The 24163-nt window shown below is 42.1% G+C and overlaps 1 protein-coding gene across 23 annotated transcripts in view; it reads left to right on the forward strand.

The window, feature by feature from the left end:
- Window positions 1–24163, forward strand: part of IQSEC1 (IQ motif and Sec7 domain ArfGEF 1) — a 311515-nt gene that overhangs the window by 223826 nt on the left and 63526 nt on the right. For 4 of the 23 annotated variants that reach the window (XM_083602942.1, XM_083602931.1, XM_083602933.1 and 1 more), the window contains exon 1: window positions 17092–17746. The exons of the other annotated variants lie outside the window; for them this stretch is intronic. In XM_083602942.1, coding sequence (XP_083459068.1) covers window positions 17682–17746 — 65 coding nt within the window. In that variant the 5' untranslated portion in view covers window positions 17092–17681. Of the gene's footprint in view, window positions 1–17091; window positions 17747–24163 lie in introns of those variants that run through there. 23 annotated transcript variants of the gene reach the window in all.

The following is a 24163-nucleotide window of genomic DNA, read 5'->3' on the forward strand; positions in this document are numbered from 1 at the left end:
TAAGGAGAAACTGCTAAGGACATATGAAGTGCCAAAATGTTGAAGCCAGGAAAGCTCTGAGCATTCTTCCTTTGACTCCTAAGGCAGACAGGCCCATATGCTCTTTTAACAGTGTCACATAAGATAGTATTTAGTCTACACTAGACTAATATGTTGATCTTGAAGTGGAAAAAACAACAGCACATTGCAAGAATATGAAAAGAGAGCAGCAAAGATGAAAACATTTCCCAAAGCCAAATTTGCTTTCCCTTACATCAAGCAAAGCTTCCACAACAGCATTAGTATTGATGGAAAGTTTAAGTAAGAACTTGCTATAAATATTATACTGTCTGGGAAAGGACTTTTAAAGGACCCATATTTTTTCTTATACGTGTTACTTTGATCATAAAAGAGAAATATTTTGGTTCCTAGAAGATAAACAGTTTTTATCTCTGCTTTTAGAAGGCAGAACAAAGCATTTTCTGAAGCTGTGTCATAAAGAGTTGTGTTTTTTCAGAGTACTTTGTTTAAGTGCCTGATCCAGGCTGCAATCCCAACCCCATTTACGTAGGAGTGAGCCCCATTGAATTCAATAGGATTTACTTCTAAGTAGACGTGGTTAGCAATGGCAGACTTTGGACTGTCAAATTTCAGTGGTGCCCTATACAACACTAAAATTTGGTGCACCCCCCCACCTCTCATTCTACAGCATCATTGTGGCGCCCCCTGCAGCATGGTGCCCAGTACAGCTGAACTGGTTGCGCTACCATGAAACTACCTCTGTCATTAGTCTTTTTCTGTTAATTAGCTAAATATTCCCCCCCTTTTTTAACAGAAAACCCAAATTTGACTGTTTGCTTCTTTCATTTACATTGGAGAAATACGGCCAATAATTGATTATATTGATGACAGTCTCTTAGAGAGAGAATTTCTGTTTCTTATGCTCCAGTTCTATGAGACTGGCTTTAGTTGCCATAGCAGGAAAGCAGAAACTGCTCAGTGACAACCTAAATACCATTCATTACTTGGCAACACCAATGAGCTGTAAGTTATTATGTATCCATGTAATGCCAATTTTAGGGCAAAACAGGAACATGCCATATTGCTACCACAGAGCCTAGGGCTTGCCGATCAGAAGGTCGGTGGTTTGAATCCCCGTGACGGGGTGAGCTCCCGTTGCTTGGTCCCTGCTTCTACTAACCTAGCAGTTTGAAAGCACGTCAAAGTGCAAGTAGATAAATAGGTACCACTCCAGCGGGAAGGTAAACGGTGTTTCCGTGCACAGCTCTGGTTCGCTAGAAGCGGCTTAGTCATGCTGGCCACATGACCCGAAAGCTGTACGCCGGCTCCCTCAGCCGTAAAGCGAGATGAGCGCCGCAACCCCAGAGTCATCCACGACTGGACCTAATGGTCAGGGGTCCCTTTACCTTCATCTCACTTTATTTCTTCATTAAGGGTAGAACATTAAGGGTAAATCAAGCTCAGACCTAGTTTCTGCACAGGAACTGCCTTGGCCACCCTGTCAGATTATTTCTGTTGGGGGAGAGTGCAGCCCTATTGTTCTCCTTGATCTGTCAGCATCTTTCAGTACCATCAGCCATTGTATCCTCCTGGAGAACCTGTCTGAATTGGGACCAGGTAGCACTGCTTTGCTGTGGTTCCAGTTCTGTTTGGGTGGCTGCCTCCAGAGCTTGGTGCTTGTAGGGTGCTGCTTGGCCTTTGAAGGCTTCAAAATGGGGTTACACAGGTGTCAAAATGTATCCCCCATGCTATTTATGTGAAACCTCTGAGTGGGGTCACTGGGAGATTCGGAATGCATCATCATCAACATGCTGGTGACACACAGCTCTATTTCTCTTTTACATCTGCAGATGTGGGGGCAGATGTGCTGAATCAGTGTCTAGCTTCAGTAATTGACTGGATGAGAGCTAATAAGCCAAAGCTTAATCCAAATAAGTTTAAGGCACTCTGAGTGGGCACATCACTAGACAGAGTAGGTGACATTCAACCAGTTCTGGAAGTGATTGCCCTCGTAAGGATCAGGTGCACAGATAGGGAGTGCTTCTGAATCACTGCTGCTGCTGGAAGTACAAGTGGCCTCAGTGGCATGGAGTGCTTTCAGTCAGCTTTGACTGGTGGCCCAGCTGTGACCGTATCTGGTCTAGGATAAACTGGTTTCAGTTGTCTATGCTCTGGCAACTTCTAGGTTAGATTATTGCAATGTGTGGAGCTGCCCCTGAAGGCATTTCAGAAACCTTTCAGCCAAACTAGTAACTGGGACCAGAAGGTCTGATTCTGATACACCAGTTCTGGTCTGGCTGCACTGCCTTACTCATTAGTTTCTGGGCAGAATTAAAGTTTCTGGTTTTGCCTTATAACAGCGTATGTGGCTCATTTACTCAGTCCCCAAAGACCACCTCTACCCTCATGAGTCAGCCTGGACCCTACAGGCTTCATCAGAGGTCTTTCTCCATATGCCTCATCCCAGGGAGGTGCGAAGGCTGGCTACCAAAGAATGGGCTTTTTCAGTGGTGGCTCTCCATCTGTGCAATGCTCACCCTATGCTTGGCACCTTTATCCTCAGTTTTTTGACATGAGGCTAAGGCAGATTTATTTACCGATGATTCTGGTGGCTAAGTTAGCCTCCACTGCAGTGATCATCTTTTAAAGGGGTGGGGCAGGACTTGTTTTTCTTATTGCATTGCTAGCTGAGGATATCAGGAATGTAGCTGTACATCATTTCAAATTGGCTTTTAATTGATTTTATCTGTTGTATTTTGTTAATCGGCTTTGATACATTTCTTTTTGTATAAAGTGACTAAAAATGCAATCATTATCTTAGATGTGTCACTACCAAAGGCATTTTTCGATGATACTGATTTACTTGGATTCATTCCAGTCTGAGATCAGGCCCAGTTATGCTGAATGCTTTTCAGAAGGCCCAAGGACCTACTTTTTCAGTTTTCCTTCCAGGCATGTTGTTTGTTATCTGGTTAAATTATGTTCTTTCCAGCTCTGTCTGGCCACAATGCATGTCTGGTCAAGCTTGGTGCAGGTCAGAAGCCACACGACTGTTATCTAGACAGTAGAATATATTGTCTCATTTCCCCATTGCCATCCTATTTCTATGCTTTGACAGACTGGGATGATCAACTATCCTTCCTTGAAAGGTTTATGCAAGGGCATGATTTTGCTAAGAAATTATATGAGGCACAGTGGAACTATTTTGTTACCTTTCTATCTTTGAATTATTTTAAAATCAGAACGGATGATAGTTCCAAGATAGAGGTGCTTGCTTATCTGAACTAAATCTTCAAATGATTGCTATAAGGTATGTAATCATTTCAACTATGTGCAGTCCACAATTTAAACAAAAGGTGGCATAACGTTCAATAGACTATAGTTCCTGAATGAAGATGCTTATCTGCAACTATATATCTTGAAATACTGGCTATATTTTTAAGAAGCATTTCAACTATGTGCAGTTCACAATTTAAACAAAAGGTGGCACAATAGTCAAACCTAACTAGACTAGCAATACATTCAGAAGGGTTTTGTTTTGTTTTGTTTTGTTTGCTATTCACATCACTCTCCTCAAAATAGGCAGATCCAAGCATTGGATGACAGAATATATGTTCTCAGATACTCTTGCTTGGGAAAAAAGTCCTTTTTTGAAATTGTTTTGAACATTATATATTTTATCAAGCTATACGAGGGTTTTAGGAATCTAGCTGCTACCTATTCTTTCTCTCACACACATACACAAAGAGAAAATGTCTTACTTTGAGAGAAGGGGACAGGGTACCATCTGGTGTAAGATCCTAAAATTTAGTGGAGGATCCCAGATTGTTTCCCTACAGCTGTTAGTGTACTTTAGTGACACAGCCAGCTTGCATCAGTCTTGGAACAGCTTCACTGGCTGCCTGTTAGCTACCAAGCATAGTTGGGGGGGGGGTGTTTGCTGGCATTTAAAGACCTTAACAACTTGCAACCAGGATACTTAGTGGCCTTGGCCCCAGTACAGTACAATCTGTAAGGTCCTCCAAGGAGAATCTGCAGATCCTTCCATGACCACTTAGCAGCAAGGCAAAAGTGTGCCTTCTCTGTGTACACATCACCCTCCAGACTGCCTTTCCTCAGGCAGTTTGTGAGGTGGAGGCAGTGAATTGATCTTTAACTGCTTCTTAGAAAACCTACATGTTTACGCAACTTTTCTTGAATCCTGACTCTGAATTTTTAATTTTCTGTTTTGTACACTGCTCAGCTTTATCTCTGATATATACCGGGCCTCATCAGCAGAAACCCTGTGCAAGGACTTCTGCTTTCACAACGGGGTTCCCCCCTTCTCCTCCCCTAAGCACCCCCCATGACTCTGACATTTGCTCGGGTGGAGGAGGGATCTCCCACAGGGGAGATTATTCCATCTGGCAAGCTGAAAGGCTAGTGTAGACGGAACGTTCGTCATAGCACCACATTGAATTCCACCTATAGTTTTATTCTGTTTTTAATTAGTTTTACCTTTGTGCTTTTACAGTTTTTATTTAAACTGCTTGCAGCACAGGTGGCGAGCTTGCGGCCCTTAAGGTGTTGTTTGGCTAAAACTCCCATTAGCACTGACCATTTGCCATGCTGGGTGGGGTGGTGAGGTCTGGAGTTCAACAACATCTGGAGTCTGCAAGTTCCCCATGGCTTAGGGGTTTACATTATAGTAAGTGGTATGAATTTTTAAATGAATGAAAAGATGCTGCTGGGAGTCAAAAGCGAACCCCTGCAAGGGAAGGCTCCTCCTCCAAGTTTTGAACTAATACATCAGTTATTTTGCCTGAGGCTTCTAGTTGGCCTATGCCTTCCTGACTCTGCTTTGCTTATGTTTGAACAGTTAAATGTGTAGCCCCTTTATCTTCTGGCCCCACTGTTCAACCTTTGCTATTCTGGTGAATCTTCTTCGTTAACAGAGAAACATACTGCCCTCATAAACCGGCATCTGTGCCCTGGTTTACTTTTCTGTATGAGATATTTGTCCTTTTGAGCCTTTTAAATCTCTTCCATGTGAAAATAACAGTTGTGTCCAAGCCATATAGAAGGTTTCAGATCAATTTCTAACCATTTCAATAACCTTGACTCCTTGGTGATTTTCATAAATATTATTGCAGGAAACAAAGTGAATTCCTCATGAAACCTGCTCATAGCAGGTCTCTGCCTTTTAATATTCCTTTTGAAATTACATTCCTCAGCAGATTTCAAGCACATGAATAGCAGTCACTCTAATTAGGCGAGAAAACCATTTTCAACCCTTTTCATTGTGCAAAAAAAAGGTCTTTCCTCTTCACCCCACATTTATTACCTTACCCCCATATGTTAGCATATGGTTAGTGTAGTTGAGGTGGCTAGAGACTGTCAAGAATTAACCCTTAGCACACTCACCAAATCACAACACCCTAGCATCTCTCAGAGCAGTCCTATACATGTTTAAAGGTAAAGGGACCCCTGACCATTAGGTCCAGTCGTGGCCGACTCTGGGGTTGCGGCGCTCATCTTGCTTTATTGGCTGAGGGAGCCAGCATACAGCTTCCGGGTCATGTGGCCAGCATGACTAAGCCGCTTCTGGTGAACCAGAGCAGCGCACCAAAACGCCGTTTACCTTCCCGCCAGAGCAGTACCTATTTATCTACTTGCACTTTGACGTGCTTTCGAACTGCTAGGTTGGCAGGAGCAGGGACCGAGCAACGGGAGCTCACCCCGTTGCGGGGTTTCGAACCGCCGACCTTCTGATCAGCAAGTCCTAGGCTCTGTGGTTTTACCCACAGCGCCACCCGCCTCCCTCCAATACATGTTTATTCCAAAGCAAATCCCTTTGCGTCTAATAGAGCTTGGCCCTAGGCAGATGTGTGTGGGATTGGAGCATTAATGAATTAAGGAACAACAATTAAACTGGCATGAAACTGATACGCAGTCATATGCAGATATATCCCCAACAGCGATAAATACTGGAGTTTTAGAAGTAAGGAACAGCAGGAAAGCCAGCCCATTGCCATAAAGTGATGCCTTGGTGCCTGCTTTTTAAAGCAGCCCCCCCCCCTGAGTTTGAGTATACTTGTGACCCAACTCTTTATTTTTAAGTGATAAATAGATAACTCGTCTCCTGTACCAAAGTACTTGCCAGCAATTGGTCAGAGTTAGTGTGAGAGTACAGTCTAGGCCCAAGATACAATATGCTTATCAGCCTACAATAAAAGAGCCATTGTTGCTGTTGGAACTAGTCAGGGCATTCACAACAGATCCCAGGCAGGCCCACACCCATTCCGATTTTGACTGGGAACTGTTCAGATCTAGTATGGCAGGGCTACATCCTGGTTCTGGGATTTTTCCAGTTTGGCTGTTTGCTCAGGTCCTGAAAGGGAATATGCCAGCCCAGCAAAACACTGGGCAAATTGAAGATCATGCAGTAAATCTGAATGTGCCATAGATTTATATTATTTACTTTTACTGGCTGGTATTTTACTCAGAGTAGACCCACTGAAATTAATGACCAGGGCTAAGTTACAGTGTACAGCCTTGCCAATTCCTGCTGTCCAAGACAACAGGGATCGTTTTTGCGGCACCAGCTCCAGTCCAGCATAGAAGAGGGGATCATATCAGGGCCTCCCTCCAGGGAATGGATTGGCTTTAGATCTAGTGTATCCATCACTAGCACTACTCCACCTCTGCCTCCATAATGCTCTGTTTTGGAGCCTTATGCCAGCTACATCTGGTAGGAATACCGTGAGCAGTATTGCTTCTGCTGTACTTTTCATTGCTGCAGAAGGCAAATTTATATATATTTATAGATATATAAATAAAATTTATAAAATCAATTGGTTGTTTATATTCTTTTAAATACTGCATGCAGAGTCCTTTTAAAAACGAATTAGCTACATAATGTATTAATTATAGAAGATAAGGCTGATGTAATGCAGTCACCTGATATGTTTACTCTTGAGTGCAGGATCTATTACCATATAAAGAATAACAGCAATTTTGCTTTCCACTATTTCATTAGTCTTCATTGAAAGTTAATCATTCAGGAAAATGACAAATAGTGTTCCTTCTTCAAATGGATTAAGAAAAGGTCTGGTGCATTCAGGGCAGTTCTTGACTATACTGTAGAGTCTACATGGAAAAACACATGTTCACTGTGCAATCCCAGATAAAACCGCCAGAAATTCTTAAAATTTCTTCAGTGCCCTTCAAAAAAAATGAGAAAGCAATTTGTAAGCCTCAGAAGAACCTTTAACATTTATTGGAATGTGGCTGCTATTTTATACTTTATGCTTTTGTGTTTCTTATTTTTGTCTATTTTATCTGCTTGACTTGCCCACTCTTCTTGGGAATTGCTGAGGACTTACATGACTCCTCAAGATGAAGTCTAATTTTCTGCTTAGCACTATTTGTCTAAGATTTATTTATCTTGCATTTGCAGTGGACATGATTTGAGGATGGGCATGCTCAGGAAAGTCAGCTGTATCACAGCCGATAAAGCTGCTTATTTCTTTATATTTCATATAAAGTGATTATGAGTTTTACAAATGTGTTCACATTTGAAAGTGAACACATGTATGCAAAGAACAGCTCTGTCTTCTATTCCTTACCAACCACCAAATATTTGTGAATAAGCAGTACTGAGTTCTTCCAAATAACTCAGTTTAGTTGGACTTTGAAGTAGGATTTGGACTGAATATCATTCTTACTAGCTTACCAACATTTGAAAATCTTAATTCTTTCTTCAGTTCAGTATGTGGCAGTGGGCTAAATATAGCCCACAGATAATAGAATCTATTTCAGTTAGATATGCCTGGACTAACAACTTAATTAAAGCTTAACTGCCTGGAAAGAGTTTAAAACATTGTCTAGTGGCATTAAAGGAAAATAGTCATATGGCCATTAAGTCCAGCAGACATACACCCCAAGACAAAACACTTTTGTCAGCCTTCTTCTAGTCAATAACCAGAATTTGGTGTGCTACAGAAAAAGATAGAAAAGAGACAGCCACTTCAGTAAACCTAAGCAGCTGTGGATATTTTGCAGGTAACTGGCATGAAACATTCAGCAATAAACACAAAAGGTGTATTGTTTGTGTCTAACTTATACATATAAGAAGCATGTAGTTTTAATTAAGATCAATGGGACCTCTGTATGTAACAGCACACTGCATTGCCTAACAAGCCTCATACTCAGAAGTAAGTCCCATTGTCTGCAATGAGTCTTCCTTCCAGGTAAGTGTTTATTAGGATTCCAGCTTTAAGGAAGTTTAATGAAATGAAAAGGTTTCCTGCTTAATAGCCAGCGTATCTTATTGGAAATAAAGCTGCCCAAGTTTGCCTCACTCGCCTCTGTAATCCTAGCACTTCATATATTTTAAACCATCTGTTCTTATGGGTGAAATATCTGAATCACTGTTACTGCTGTTTCTCATGCATGCTCAAATTGGCTCATGGCAGTATCTGATGAATTCTACACATCATTTCAGGTTGCTGTAAATAATAGCTGTGAATAATGGTAGTTAAGGGCATTGTGTTACTCAAATAAGATTTTTCTGATCTTGGACAAAAGCAGTTATGCTGAAGTTAATTTAATCTGTTTGTTAATTTTTTTCAGAGTGTTTTTATTAGGTTTTCAGACGTATAAAGTTACAAAAAAGAAACACAGCAGAAGTATTACAAGGAAATTAAAATTGTCACAGCCTAGGGAACAATTTAATCACTTTTTTCAGGTTTTAGACAAGGGGGGAAGCAACCCTGTTGTTTTTAACCAAGCATTTTCTACTGCTAAGAGCACTTGCAAGCATAATTCAATACTTTTAAAAGAGGATGGTTAAAATAGTTTCACAAGAGGATTTAAAAACAACAGTATAAGGCAAATGATCACCTATGTGCTTGTCAGTCAAATGTCAGCACATGCCTTAAATCAAAGTTGCACATTTCCAAATTGAGTCAATTAATGATAGTGTACATTCACTATTTTTGCACCACAATAAAACAACATAGTGGTAACCTAAAGATGCTGTGTTTCCAGGAAGCTGATGAACTTGGGAGCAGATTGCATGATCCAACCATTAAAGTAATGGATCATGCCTTAAGGTGATGGTAAAGAGTTGCTACATAGTAGGAGGGCACTGCTTAATCATTCATAGATGGGCAACTTGATTTGTGTGGTTTCCATCTGTGTGTCTCTGGCAAAATGGCAAAGAACAAAACAGGAACTTCAGAGTATCTGGATGGCTAGCACCCCTGTGTTTGCATCTACTGCACCAAGGAATGAGTCCCGTCATCAGTTCTTATAGATTAGGGTGAGGAATCTGTGGCCCTCCAGTAGTTGTAGGACTGCAGTTCCCTTCAGTCTTGACCATTGGTCCTGCTGGCTAGAGCCGATGGAAAATATAATCCTTCGCTTATCAGTACTAAGTTACTGTATCCTGTTAATTATGATACCATTCGCTCAGGTTCTCAGTGTGAGGAAAACAACAACAAAGAAACTTGTATCTGATGAAGTTTACTCTAGTCCACAAATGCTTATGTCATATTGTTTAGTCATTAAGGTGCCGCAGGACTCTCTGTTATATTTGCTACAAAAGGCTAACATGCCACCATCTGGAAACAGTAAGGAAAGGATAATACAGACTTGTGACCTTACACTATGAATGTATAATGTAAAAGATAGCTGTGGTTTAAATATTTTTATGGCTGGTTTCATCTACAAGTAATGAGTCACTGTTGCACAGTTCTGTCACTCAAATAATTTGAAATATTTAGAACATATGATTTCAAGTTTTGGGATGGAGACATCAGTAGTTTACTTCTTATCATGATTCCATCATGTTCCTCTGTTTTTCCCCAATGAGATGCATGTTGAGGTGACACAAAAATAAGCTTAGGATAGGAACATCATGATTTAGAATGGGTGCACATACTTGAGGCTTGTAGGAACTACTTTGTTATTTACTAGAACGCCCAAATCCGCCAAGTACAAACTTAGAATTAAGGAATTCCTTGGTTTGCTTAGCAGTTGCTGCCAAATGCTTGCTTGCTAGATATGATTGGGCTAGTTATAAGATGAGTCTGCAGAACAAGTTGAGGGAGCAGAGCAGCTACCAAGAGCCCTAGTCATTGTAATCTCCTGCACATTTGATATGGTTTGATACATATATGTGCATTTTTACTGTAAATATATGAGAGAGTGTCTTCTCCCATTATAGCCTGCCCATTCATTTCAATCACACAGTGAAGCTATCATGGTAGGCCCTGCTTTGAATGAGGTGTGTAGTATGTAGTTTGTAGTATGGGGGCCAAGGCAAGGTTTTTTCTGTGGTAACTTGCACAGCTGGATCAGAATGATCCAAGGTGCCACTTGCCTCTACAATGTATTTGTTTTGTCAGCAGGTGAGAACTCACCTCTTTTGTCAGGCTTTTAGAGGTAGAGAGGTATGATGGGTGAAGTAAATTCTAAATATGACTATATATCCGTAAGTAGTTATTTATGTAACTTATTTTAATGATTTTATTTTTGTTGTGTTTTGTTGTTCACTGTGGCAAATTTGGTGAAGGGCAGTAAAAATTATTTAATAAAAAAAAAGTTAAAATTAAGTATCCTTTTGCCTTGTTACTATGATATTCCTGTTAAGAATTTGAACTTCACATGTGAGTCTTAACTTGGAGCCCTTCCTGAATTGCACTGGTATGAATGTTTTACCAGTAAGATGCGGAGTAGAAAGAAGCATGTAAATTGTACATATTTTATTGAAAGTACCATAAAAGCATTCCATTCCTAGAGGGATTTTGGTTCAACTTAAGTATCTAAGAAACGCAGCCAGATTAAAATATATCTCAGATATACTGAAATCTAATGTCAAAAAAGCCATTTTTGTCAACTCTAAAAGTGTATTAAGGCCCCATACATATAAAGAAGACCACAATTAGATTTTGGTTCATTCAGCATTTTGTATAAATCACTGTAATTTAACGTGTTAATAGCCAAGATATCAATGTTTATAAATCCCCTGGAGTGCAACAAATGCAATTTGTAATTACAAGCACACAGCAATTTGTACTACATGTCATCTAAATCAGCAGTAATTGTTACCCTGGCTAAGAATAATTCCAAAGTTAATCACACTGAATACACTGGAATTCAGCGCACCCCTAAAAGTGTGAAATATATATTTAAACAGATCTTGAATTCGTTTGTAAAAGGATAGGAGGCCATTAAAAAGACAAACATAATAGAAAGAGGCCAGATTATCCGTAAGAATTAAATTTACTATCTTTAAAATAAAAAAGTCACACTTGATTAATAAATTAATAAATTAATTATGAGAAACATAAAAACACATTGTGTTGGATAGCATTTCATTTTTATTTCTATAACTACATCCAAACTTCACTCTTGCGGGTAGATACATCCCCTAAGCAGAGTTCTCTGCCTAGGAAATACTATGATTATGTAAGGAGGCGTGGGGCATCTCTATTGGAAAAGCTACAGGTGGGGGTGGGGAGCAAGGTGTTGAAGATTTGAACAGCCATGTAAGTGGCACAGCTGTGGGACATCTTATGCTTCTTCCCTCTTCCAGTTCTCCCTCAGCCCAAAGGTTTGGTGTTATCATGAGGGGGGGGGGGTTACAAGTGTGGCAGCTCCCTCCTATAGGAGGCAGCGATGGCCTTTGACTTGGATGACTCTGAAAAAGGATGTGCCAAATCCATGGAGGATAAGAGTATCAATGGCTACTAGCTATGATAGCTATTCTATTGCCTCAGTGGTTGGAGGCAGTAACGCTTCTGACTACCAGTTGTTGGAAACCACAGTGTGCTCTGTGCTCAGGTCCTGCTTGTGGCTTTCCGAGGGGCATATTTTTGGCCACCGTTATAACAGAATGCTAGACACGTCATATAAGGGCCTTTGCAACAGTTGTCTCCTGCTTACAGAATACGCTCCCCAGTGAGTCCCACCTTGTGCCTACCTGAATATACTTACAGTACAGTGCCAGGCGAAGACTTGTTTTCCCATGTATTTAAAATTTAATTTAAAAAAAATATTCTCTCCTCTCTTTGATCTGGTTTTTATCTTAAGTTTTTTAAAATGTTACACTTCATCTTACTGTATTTTTATTGTGCTGCTTTTACCACATTTTTATTTTGTGAGCTTCTTTTTGTTTTAGGGCGGCTTATAAATCAGGGTCAGGAGAACTTTTTTGTCAGCAAGCCATGTTTGACATGTGGACAGAGCCTCCCACCCGTCAGTCACCTGATATTAATATGGTGTCAGGTGATGCTGGGCTTTGAAGCTCCAGTTGTTGGAACTTCAAAGTGCAGCAGAAAGATGAGAGGAAGGGAAAGTCCGGTTGTGTGAGTGGAACTGCACACACAGTGTTGGCTACAACCCTATGTAATTTTGCCTAATACATACTGTACACATCTTTGCAAGCAATTTCCCCAGGCATTTTCTTCATGTTATATTTTAATGTACACAGTACAAACAAAAATGTCTTGGTTAAAAAACCCCATAAAATTTATATACTCCTTGATTAGGTGAGCCCTAAAAGCAGTTTTTGCCTCCCCGCTCCAGCTGAGAGGCAGGCAGTGGCTATTAGACCACATGGAGCTGCTGAACAACTGGAGGGTAGCTCTAACAGGGATACCTTATGGGGAACAAGGACTGAGAAAATATGTAGAAAATCCCTTAAATATTAATAGGCACCGAAAATGACTTAAAGGCTATAACTTTCTGGTGTTCAGTTCTGGAGACCACACTTTCAAAAGTATATGCACAAAGTAGAACAGGATTGAGAAAGAGGGCAGCAAAGGTGGTCAGCAGCAAGGAAAACAAATCCCATTAGGGAAATTTGAAGGAACTGGGTATGTTTCGCCTGGAGAAGAGTGAGAGAAGACATGACAGCTCTCTTCACATAACCCTGAAAGGCTGTCATGGGCTTAAACTACAGAAGGCTAGGTTTTGGTTGAAGATCAGAAGACGCTTCTTGTCGGTAAGAGCAGTTCGACAATAGAACCAATTATCTAGAGGCGGATAGAATCTCCCTCGCCAAAGCTCTTTATGTGAAGGCTGGGCAGCCATTTATTAGGAATGCCCTACCTGGGGGTGGGGGGTCTTATATGCTATCATTCTGTGAAATCCATGGAATTTAACAGAACTTGACTATCAGGATTGTGCCCTGCCATAGAATAGCAAACAAGCACATAAACTTCCATGAAACAATGGTGCGACCACTGTGTAACAACTAGCAAAATATTATTTTTAAACGAGTAGGAAAGAGGGTTGTTGTGGTGTCTTAATATAAGGCTGTGTGTTAAGTCTAATCAGTGACACAACAATTTGAAGCAGTACAAGACATCTCATGCTTAGATTTTATGTAAAAAAAATTCAGTTTGGTGTTTTTTTCCTGGTTGTATGGGGCCTGTAGATGAGATACGGTATATAACCTCCTGTCTTTCTTCATTAAAAAAAATAGGTTAATCTGCATATATATGTGTAATTTATTTTTAAGGTCAAAGAGCGATAAAAACAATAAGCTGTGTTTGCCACATACGATATGGATTTGCCTCAGAAAATTCTTAGGATTGAAATCCCATAAAATCCCCACCCATGAATATTCACATCAATGGATTATAAATGTTATGGAGAGATTTATCGCATCAAGAGACAGAATGTGTTGAAAAGGACTACACATGACTAAAAAGAAAACCCGATGCCTTTTGACTCTGATATTACATAAATAGCTATCTGCAAACCTAGTCTGAATGAATCTGATCTAGTTTTCTCATAGATATTTAAATATAGATGAGGATAAATTTACACTTGGGATATTTGGAGGATTTTTCTATTTATACCATGTGTTGTGTTTCAGTAGGAAGCAGCTCATTAAATTCCAGCAAAGCACATGTTTAAATATCTCCTTGAAATGAGGGCTCTTGCTTCTGTTAGGCAGAACCACCATCAACACTAAATAGTCAAGATAACAGGATAAAAACATGGGCATGGTTGATTTAGGCCACAGTCCTATGATCTGTGGCAGGACAATCCAGGGGTCAAAGGATGTTCAGCTCTCCCTCTCCAAGCAAGGCTAGTGTAGAAGGTTTGCATGGTCAGCTCCTGTTGTTGTTGTTTAGTTGTTTAGTCATGTCCAACTCTTCGTGACCCCATGGACCAGAGCACGCCAGGCACTCCTGTCTTCCACTGCCTCCCGCAGTTTGGTCAAACTCATGCTGGTAGCTTCGAGAACACTGTCCAACCATCTCATCTCTGTCGTCCCCTTCTCCTTGTGCCCTCAATCTTTCCCAACATCAGGGTCTTTTCCAGGGAGTCTTCTCTTCTCATGAGGTGGCCAAAGTATTGGAGCCTCAGCTTCATGATCTGTCCTTCCAGTGAGCATTTCCTTAAGAATGGATAGGTTTGATCTTCCTGCAATCCATGGGACTCTCAAGAATCTCCTCCAGCACCATAATTCAAAAGCATCAATTCTTGGACCTGCCAAGGCCCAAATGCCAGCAGGCACCTGCACCAGGTATAGGGGGTGCTAGCGGCTCCATCCCCTCAATATTTTGAATCAGGGGGCCCAGCTCCCCGTAATATTGAGGGGGCCAACATCCACCGCCACTGCCTCCGGGCGTCTCATCCCCCACCCAGGAGCAGGTTCGGACGAGCATGGGTGAAGATCGCCCTCCGCGCATCTTACCCCCTTGCACAAGCTGCAGGGAGGACGGTATGGCACACTGGGCGGGACACATCACGTGATGCACCCTCCCCAATGCGGGGGGCAAGTTGGCACCCCTGCCAGTAGGGGACCCACTGACAAGAGTCATCTGGGCCTGTTCCTCCTCTTCAGTATTGCATCCTGCTACTTCACCCTCCTCTCACTCTGGCCCAGGGATGAGAAAGCAAACAAGAATGGTGGTGGTGAGGAGGAGGAACCACCACTGCCTGCTTGTTAGTTGGCTTTGTTTTATGACAATGATGAGCCAGAGACGGAGCTGTAGGTGGCAACAGTGGCAGGGAAGGGGTAGATTCATTGAGGAAGTGGAGGAGCACTGAGGATGTTTTGCCCAAGTGCTCTCCGAAACCTTGAACCAACATTGTTTTCCAACGCGGAAAGAGTAGTCCATCCTCAGAGAGAGAGATCCAGCCTCATAAGGCCACCTCCTCCCAACACCGGAGAGATCTCCACAGCCCTTGGATTAGCAAGCTTAGGGGCAGATCAGGGGAAGGTATGGATCTCATTCCTCTGACGCTATCTGAAATGGTGTTGTTGTGCATATGTATTCTGACTCCTATTGGAAATCACCACCACTACTAAAAACAGCTGTAGCTACAGGGGGGATGGGGAGCCAGTTTTTCCCCCCAGGTGAAGCCTCCAGAGGGGTGCCATTGAGGCTCCCAGCCTGTGCTTGTGTATGTACATGTACATGTATGTCATGGGTGGGTGTGCCAAACTGGGTCTTTAAAGGAGGCGGGAGGAAAAGCAGCATTTCATCCTCCCTTCCAACCACATTCCTGACAGGGCTCTAGATATGGCATGTTGTCCATCTTTGGTTCTCCATCACCCCCTTTGGATTGCTGTGTTTTAAACCATTTTTACTTTAAACAGCAGCCCCAAGTTGCATCCCACGCTAAGAAGGAAACTTACGGGGATCTACTTTGATTCTCAGGGTTTTGTTTTGTTTGCCTCACAATAACTAAAAGTGCATATTCTTACTCGTCATTGCTCTACTGTGGGGGTTTTTTTTACTGTGTACATAAAATCTAACAATGCCGTGAATAATTATTTGGAACTTCTACAGGGTTATTTTTAGTGCTACTATTCTAGCCAAATCATAATTTTAAAGCCACGTGCCTGGAACAAATGTGTGGAGGTTGAGAGCAATTTTTGTTACAAGTCTTGGTGCAATAGCTGACACAGATGAATTTATTTTTGTGAGCAACTTTTTCCTCTCAATTTTTTTTTTTTTTTTAAGTGGGCAGGGGGGACTCAGGTTTGTTTCCTTACTTTTATGCACGAGGAACACTTAGTAATAGTAGGTTTGAATAGATAAAGTGGTGTCATTGCACAAAAATAACGGAGTAGATTTTTTGAAGTTTGTAGTCTGAAGTTCATTTACTCTGTTTTCAAAAAAAAGCTCAAAAGAGTTCAAAAGAATGCTGTGTGCATTGATTTTTTAAAGCAGTGAAAAGCAAAAAATGTAAAGACGTATTTAATGTGCCTAAGTTTAAAGGGCAAATATCAAAAGACTGAAGAGAATGTATAAATATGTCACCTTACCTTATACTGTGAGTTTTTAGTTTTTGATATACAGCAATATACAGGGTCGTCGTAACCCTTTGAGTAAGCCTCGTTGAGAAGCTAAACAGAAGTGCTGGTCTGATTCACATAAACAATTATTTCAATGTGGTAGCAAAAGCAACATGAAAAAAAGAAGTTTCCTTTTGGTGCATGTCCGGGTGTACTTTGATTCAAAAATCCCATCTTTACTGTCTTGACATTACACCCACACGTTAAAGTTTTACTGGCTTAAAAACAAAACCATCTCAAAGCTGCGAGATGGGCACAGTCCAAAGGTACAAGGCCTTCCACACCCCAATGTTCATTTCGTAGTCATTCATCTCTGCGCAAGCAGCTCTTAAACTGCTCCAGCTGCAGGCGCTTGGGAGTCGTCAGCTTGCCGTTTATAATAAAGAGTTCCGCAGTCCTTTTATCTTAAGATTTTAGTTTTAATTAACTCTAGGAGCAATTACGTCCGAAAGACGCCCTTCCCAAAGATAAGAAGGCATGCATCGCTTATATTGCAAAGCATCCCAGCTGAAGCAAAACCGGGGAAACCAAAATGGGGCGGGGGCACAGAGAGAGAGGAGGAAAGAATGAGGGTCTCCGAAAGCAGCTCCAGGCGCTTTCCAAGCCAACGCAAACATTTGTTGCTACCCAAGCCAAGTGTGTGCCTGCCTGGGGGAGCAGCAGCTTCCAGTGACAGCGAAGCTGCTGAATAGCAATGAAGCCTGCCTTTCCCAGTCTGAATGCAGCTATTAATAGCGCTGCCAGAGCCTCCGCTCTTTCCGTCACGTGAAGAGAAGCGGGGAGTCAAGCGGGCGAGCGGGAGGCGGCTGCTCCTGCCTTCTCCTCCTCCTTGTCACATTCCTGCAGTGCCAAAAGGACAAGGAGAGCGGGGGATACACACACACACACACACACACACACACACACACACCCTTCCTGTGGCGGTCCCTACCGTCCCCCCCCCTTGCCTCTCCTCTTCCACCCGCGCCCCCCTCACCCCGTCCTGGAAACCAGCCTCGGCTTAATAAGATCAATGTTACCCCTCCCAGCTCTGGCATTTGTATTCCCAGCTCGCGCTTCTAGCGGAATGGATGTGTAAGCGTGTGGAGGGGCGGGAGCGCGCGCGCGAGCGAGAGCCTCCCTGTGTGTGTGCGCGCGCCGAAGCTTGAGAGGGTGGACCTCGCGAGTGCCCGCGCCTTTCCCGGACCCCCTCCTGAGCTGCTCCCTCCTCTCGCCCACGGAGACGAGTTGGGGGCGCTCCTCGGTGCCGTGCCCCCAGCCCCAGTTGCCTCTCTCGGCTGCCTCAGCGCGGGCCCGGAGGTGTTAGGGGAGCCCCCGGGGAAGGATATGCTGGCAGCTCGGGGGCCCCTCCTTGTGACTTCTCTCTCCAGCCATGTGGTGCTTGCATTGTAACTCGGAGAGGACTCAGTCACTGCTGGAGCTGGAGCTTGACAGCTGGTAAGCCATTACCCTCTATTGGAAGCAGCAGCGTGGGTTTCCTAAAGCAAAAAGAGTCGAGCTTGGAGGGGAAGGAATTTCTCTCTCTCTCTCTCTCCCTTTTTCTTTTTGATTGCTTTGTGTTTCAGTTCCAGCCTCGGAACAGCTTTGTTTAAAATTAGTTCCGAACACTGGTTTAGTGTGTTGGTGGAAGGGAGAGAGGACCGAGCGTGTGTTTAAGCAAGCAGGCGAGCAAAACGATCGGCTGCTGCACATACATACAATACTAATCCCGTGACACAAAGGGTTTTATAGTGCTCAATCTCGCGTACTTTTTCTTCCTTTTCCTTCCACTGTGAAAGCTAAACCATTTTCTACAGAATTTTGTTCTAGCTAGTATCCCAAATGCCAATGTAGAAATGACAGCTGTTGGTCACATAAATATGCATTCAGTTTTACTTATAAAAACTGAATGCATATTTAAAAATGCCACTGTGTGTACCTTCCTGATTTTTTTCTGCACCATTGTATGCACGCAAAGGGTTCAGTTTGCATATTGCAGGATGTAATAAACCCTGCTGCAAAGTTTTAAATGTTTTGCAAATGTGTCTTGATTACAGCCAACTGTAGCTTTGTTTCCAATGTATGTTGTCATTTTAGGAGCCTTTATATTCCATAGCTCATTTATTTGACTATCAAAAAAAAAAAATCATCTTACTGCAATGCCATCTGTCCTTCACAGAATTCAAATTAACATCTTATTCATTTGAATATGGAATTTAAAGTTGTTTAACTCCTTAACCACACAGCTCTTACTTACAATATGAAACTGGCAGCAGAATCATTTAAAAGACATTACTTCTTCCATGTATTTGCAGCATCTCAATGGCTCCTCCATTTTTCCTCACACAATACCTTTCTTATGCATTTTCATTATTCATTTAACAAAAACCCAGGCATTATGAAGATAAATGTCTGTCTTTGCATCAATAATTGCAGTTCTAAACACACTTTAAAAATGTATTTTCTACTGTTAGAGCCTTCCTTTCTCCAAGAAGCTGAAAGTAGTATACATTGCTTTCCCCTTCCCCTTTATCTTTGCAACAACCCTGTGAGGTAGATTAGACCAAGATAGTGACCGGCCCAAAATTGCCCCATGACTTTTGGGGCTGAATGGGGATGAAAACCTGAATCTCTCCAGCCCCAATCTGACTCTATAACCACTACACCACTGAAATCAGTGGGGCTTGCTTCTGAGCAAACATGGGCACAATTATTTTGTGCTGCTCTATATTTTGTCACATTCATGGGATGTTAAAGAGAACATAAATCAATGACTTCAACTATACATTGAGTTACAAATGTTGAGGGCCATTGGCTTCAATTGAATTAAGCCTACGTTCGGAGTTGAAAATCACTACAGAGTTGAAAATGCTCAACCGCTCTCACAGGGCCATTCATCTCCCACAAAAGGGGTGCATTTTTGGAAATATTCCAGGTGAGTGTTGAAAGAAATTATATTTTTCTGGGAGTGGTTTTTATCTATCATGGTAATGTGGCAAGTGGTCGCTATCTTTCTTTTTCTGGAAATATTTGTGATGGTTACAATCAGGAGCAGCAGCCTGTTGGTGTTCCTTAGTGAGAATGTGCCAATGGGCATGACACTACTTCACAGTGAATATGAGACTTCTGGCATACCAATGGTATGATGGTTTAAGATAGCTTATACCTCCTTGATTACATGCTTTTGTGAGAGAGCTGAGAACAAGAATAGGGCACTAAATAGTGACAGATCAATAGAGGTTGTGTGGATTCTACCACACCTTCATGTGAGTCTGAAACCATGTTCACAAAAACACACACTTGAGTGTATTGTGAGTTTGGTGATTGTTTTGAAGCTGTTCTAGGTAGCATGTACCAGCACACAGAACCCTGTATGATTATGTTCTGTTTAACCAATGTAGTATATAGTGGGTGATTTACAAATATCAGTAAAATACAATTCGTAAAAAAACCCCACAGTGACATAAAATCCACTTAATAATGCAACATTCAACCAGTTTCAGAGCATGTGAAGGTGTCAGGTGTGCCAACTCTAGGAGACCGAAAGCACCTCAGCCCCCTCAATATTTGTTTTAAGGGGGCTGGGCCATCTTAATGTTGAGGTGACCCTTCACTCGTGTGCATGTGATGTCATGCGCCGTCTGGTCCAGTGGCTGGCTCCTCCAGAGTGCTTGGCTGCCTCCATTGCAATGTGTAACGCATGTGACACCACACATATGCTGTGCACAACACATGTGCCGGGCCCCCTCAATCTTGGGAGCAACCTGGTGCATGTGAAAGGTGTTAACAGGCTTGGTAAAAACAAGGTTTCAACTGGTACCAAAAATGTAAGTATCACACAAGAGCATTCCATAACCATGGTGCCACTGTTGGGAAGGCTGTGCCTCTTATGGCAAGGGCATCCAGATAAAGCTCATCCCTCCAGAGCTGGTTGCCTGCATTTACTGATCGGAAAAGATTCATAAGATGAGTTATGGTGTGGTGTGGTGTAGTGGTTAAGAGTGGTAGTCTCGTAATCTGGGGAACCGGGTTCGCGTCTCCACTCCTCCACAGGCAGCTGCTGGGTGACCTTGGGCCAGTCACACTTCTCTGAAGTCTCTCAGCCCCACTCACCTCACAGAGTGTTTCTTGTGGGGGAGGAAGGGAAAGGAGAATGTTAGCCGCTTTGAGACTCCTTAAAGGGAGTGAAAAGCGGGATATCAAATCCAAACTCTTCTTCTTCTTCTTATTTCATGACTTATTTTGTTAAAAATTATTTTACTATTATTTTAAGAGGAGAAAGATTTAGGGAGCTTGCCTTGGGGAGTATGCTAAGTGTCTTGGGTGAATATTTCTTCTTGGCAGAACTGCCCTCTTCTACCAGATCATTTTTGTAATTTACACATTTTATGCTCCTTTCAGGAAGACTTGATTATATGTGGTGCTTGAAACAAAATGAATTATGAAGGATTTAGTTTATTGTCATTTGTTCTCAGGGAATCTTCTTCACTCAGACAATAAGTTTTATTGCATATAATGATTGAATTTTACAGAATTTAAATACAGCTGAGAAAAAGTATGTGTATTCTGGCTTCTCCTTTTTGTATAAAATTATGTATTTATTTGTATGCCGCTTTTCCATAGTTCAAACTACTCTCAAGGCAGCTTATAGCATTAAAAAATGCATACAGTGTTACCTCTGGTTATGAACTTAATTTGTTACAGAGGTCCGTTCTTAACCTGAAACCATTCTTAACCTGAGGTACCACTTTAGCTAACGGGGCCTCCCACTGCCGCCACCGCCGCACGATTTCTGTTCTCATTCTGAGGTAAAGTTCTTAACCCAAGGTACTATTTCCGGGTTAGCGGAGTCTGTGACCCAAAGTGTTTGTAACCCAAAGTGTTTGTAACCCAAGGTGTTTGTAACCTGAGGTACCACTGTAATTACAAACATAACAAAAGTAGTCATAAACAGTAATTAAAACATCAAAAGTACACAACCAAATTAAACAATTTCCACATAATTAGATTTAAAATAATAAGATTTAATAAGATTTAATAAAATAATAAGATTTAATAAAATAAAGATCCAGAAATTAATACTGATATTAGTATTAATATCACAACCCCCTCCTCCCCAAAACCGCTAAACAATATTCTCGCTCAAGGGTCTGTTCAACAGCTTCAATTTTTGTAACTGGAGTCAGTCAGAGTCCCGCCTTCCCAGGCCAGATAGGAAAAGGCCTGCAAGGCAGAGAGCAGGTCTTCCAGGACTCACAGCCAAGATAGCAGCTAGTAAGAGTAAACTTGTGGTTTAAATAACATCCAGAATGTAACAGGTGATCACTTCATCACCATCAGATGATAACAAAGCAGTTGTCATGTTTCTCTCAGAATACTCTTGATTAAGCCTGCAGCCCCCGCCTCTGGACATATCTGGCTGTTCTGTTGTAGGAGTTCCAGAGGCTTCCTCTTCACTGCTCACAGAAGAGAAAGGTCTGTCAGAAACTATGGACAAGGAGGGCTCCAGGGCAAGATCTGAAGTGACAGAGGATTGGGAGGTGGAGACAGCTCTGCAGTTGTCTTCTATGGAGAGGTGGCTCATCAAGAAAAACATGGAGACGTGCCTCTAGGCCAGTGGATCTCAAACTTTTTTCTCTGGGCCACATTTTCAGAACAAAAAATTGCTCACCAATATCTTTTCATCTTGTTTGGGGCCATATTGGAACTGGAAAGCTTCTCACCACAGATCAAACGCATAGGCTGACAGATGTTTTCATCTCCAGTCCATGTGAAACAAACTCAGATATCTATCCACAAGGCAAGGTTTACATTGCCTGGGCCGGTTCACTCCAGTGGAGATCCCTCTGTGGGCTGGATTGCGCGTTCGCCCGAGTGCCCACAATTTCCGGTGTCTGCACAGACACGATTTCCAGCGCCATGGAAGCGAGTCCCTGTGCCGCGCTGTGCCGGTTTAGCGCAGCGTGCGGGGGCCCACCAAGCAGGCGGCTCAGTTCAGGGGCAGCTCGTGGACCGGTTAAATGACCCCCATGGGCTGCTTGTGGCCCATGGGCTTTAGGTTGCCTACCCCTCTTCTAACCTTTGATTGGTTTTTCCTTCTTCAGAAGATGAATGTATGAAAACAGAAAATGAGGAAGAATGTATGAACAATCAGTTTTACATACACAAATTTGCATGTACACACCCCTTGGTACAATTTCAGCAACAATCCGTGAGGTAGGAGAAGATCAGCCAAGTGAGGTGTAGCCATCCAGGCACATCCTCCATCTCTGTTTTTGTCTTTAGTGGATCACAAGCTGATGCTGTGTGAACCGTGTGTATTACTTGAAAAACAAATTTTTAAAAGCACTGTTGACAGTATGTATTTTTAGTAAGATTAGTGGTTTATTTGCTTCTTCAGACCATCCTGTTATAGATGTTGAAGTTCACCTATGGACTCAGTTAGCTTTGCTAACTATCCTTTTCTCCAGACATAAATCTTGCCAGCTGATGACTTGGATTTTTTGGGTTATCTCGGATAAATTTATCTTTTTTAGTAGAGTATCTTCATCTAGAGCTGTGTTTCACTACTGGCAGCCATATAGCCCCCTGGGGGGGATTTTTGTTAGGGGGGACAGACTTCTGTTAGGGGGGTCTGAACCTCAGATTTGTATTTTACTTATTGGAGGGGCAGCTGCCCCCTGCCCCCCCCCCCCGGCTACACGCATGAGTGGCCCACAGGAAGGAAACAAGATCAGAAGGGGGCCATGGTCGGGAAAAGGTTGGGAAACACTGATCTAGAACAATGTGTAAGAAGAATCCTTGTGGTGAAAGATATGTACTCTCAACTTGTTTTTTATGTGAGTTCTTTAAAGAAGCAACGGCCAGAGCTAAGCTAGTTTAGAAGTGGCCAGATTCCAGAAATTCACACCTGATATAAGGTCTCATAAAAGGGTATATAAAACCACATCTAAACCTTTGGGAAATTTCATGTGCATATTTGGGTCTGCGATCTGTAACTCTGAGTAATCGCTTTAGAGAAGCATTCGGAAGTTGTCCTAAAGGGTGCTGAAGAGTATAGTCTGTAGCTGTAGTTGCCAGGCTGTGATGATCCTGCAAGTTAAGCAGGGTCATGCTAGGTCATTACACATATACAGGAGTATTCTGAGACAAAGCTGCTGGAAGTAATGCAGTGATTCAGTTAGCAGCACTCTTCCCTTCTGACTTTAAAGTGAGTTGAATTAGGAACGTCTCTGCTTCCTCTTGGAAGGATCTACCATTCATGTTACTGATCATCTGTTGCTCCTAAAGATTCAAGAGCTTTTCCTGTAAAGGTATGAAATCTTAATCTGGGATCCTGATCAAATGTCAGCTCATGTAATTACTTTTCAGTTCTTTCACTATCTTGTGGTGTTGTGTGATAGCATTAAAGAACTGTAGTACTGCTTATAAACATAGCATATACGTTACCTTTGGTAGTATTGCAAGTTGCGAAAAGTCTTGACTGGGGCAGATTTGCCAGGTTACTAGTTTTGCATCGTGGTTGTGTTGTCCTGGCCTTTCCTCTTAGTTGGGAAACACCATAGTTGTGAAACAGTGTGACATCAGTTTTAGAGGATGTTTTTTTCCAGTTGTAATAGCACTTGACAAGAGAGTGCTTGAGCAATCAGCCATTTGATTTTACATTATACCAAGAGAAAACATTATCTGTGATTTTCAACATGAGCGAAATGCTTCTAGCTGCTAAAAGCTAACCAACGCCTCTTTGTGTTTTCTCCGATAATTGGTCATGGAAACAGTTTCTCTGAATAGGTAAGAACAAGAAAAAAGAAAAAAAATACAGTAAGGCACTGTGTGTGCAGATTCCTATTAACTGCGAGGTATCTGTTGGTTAAT

Source organism: Podarcis filfolensis (genome assembly GCF_964270895.1).
Source record: "Podarcis filfolensis genome assembly, chromosome: 2".
Classification (NCBI taxonomy): Eukaryota; Metazoa; Chordata; class Lepidosauria; order Squamata; family Lacertidae; genus Podarcis; species Podarcis filfolensis.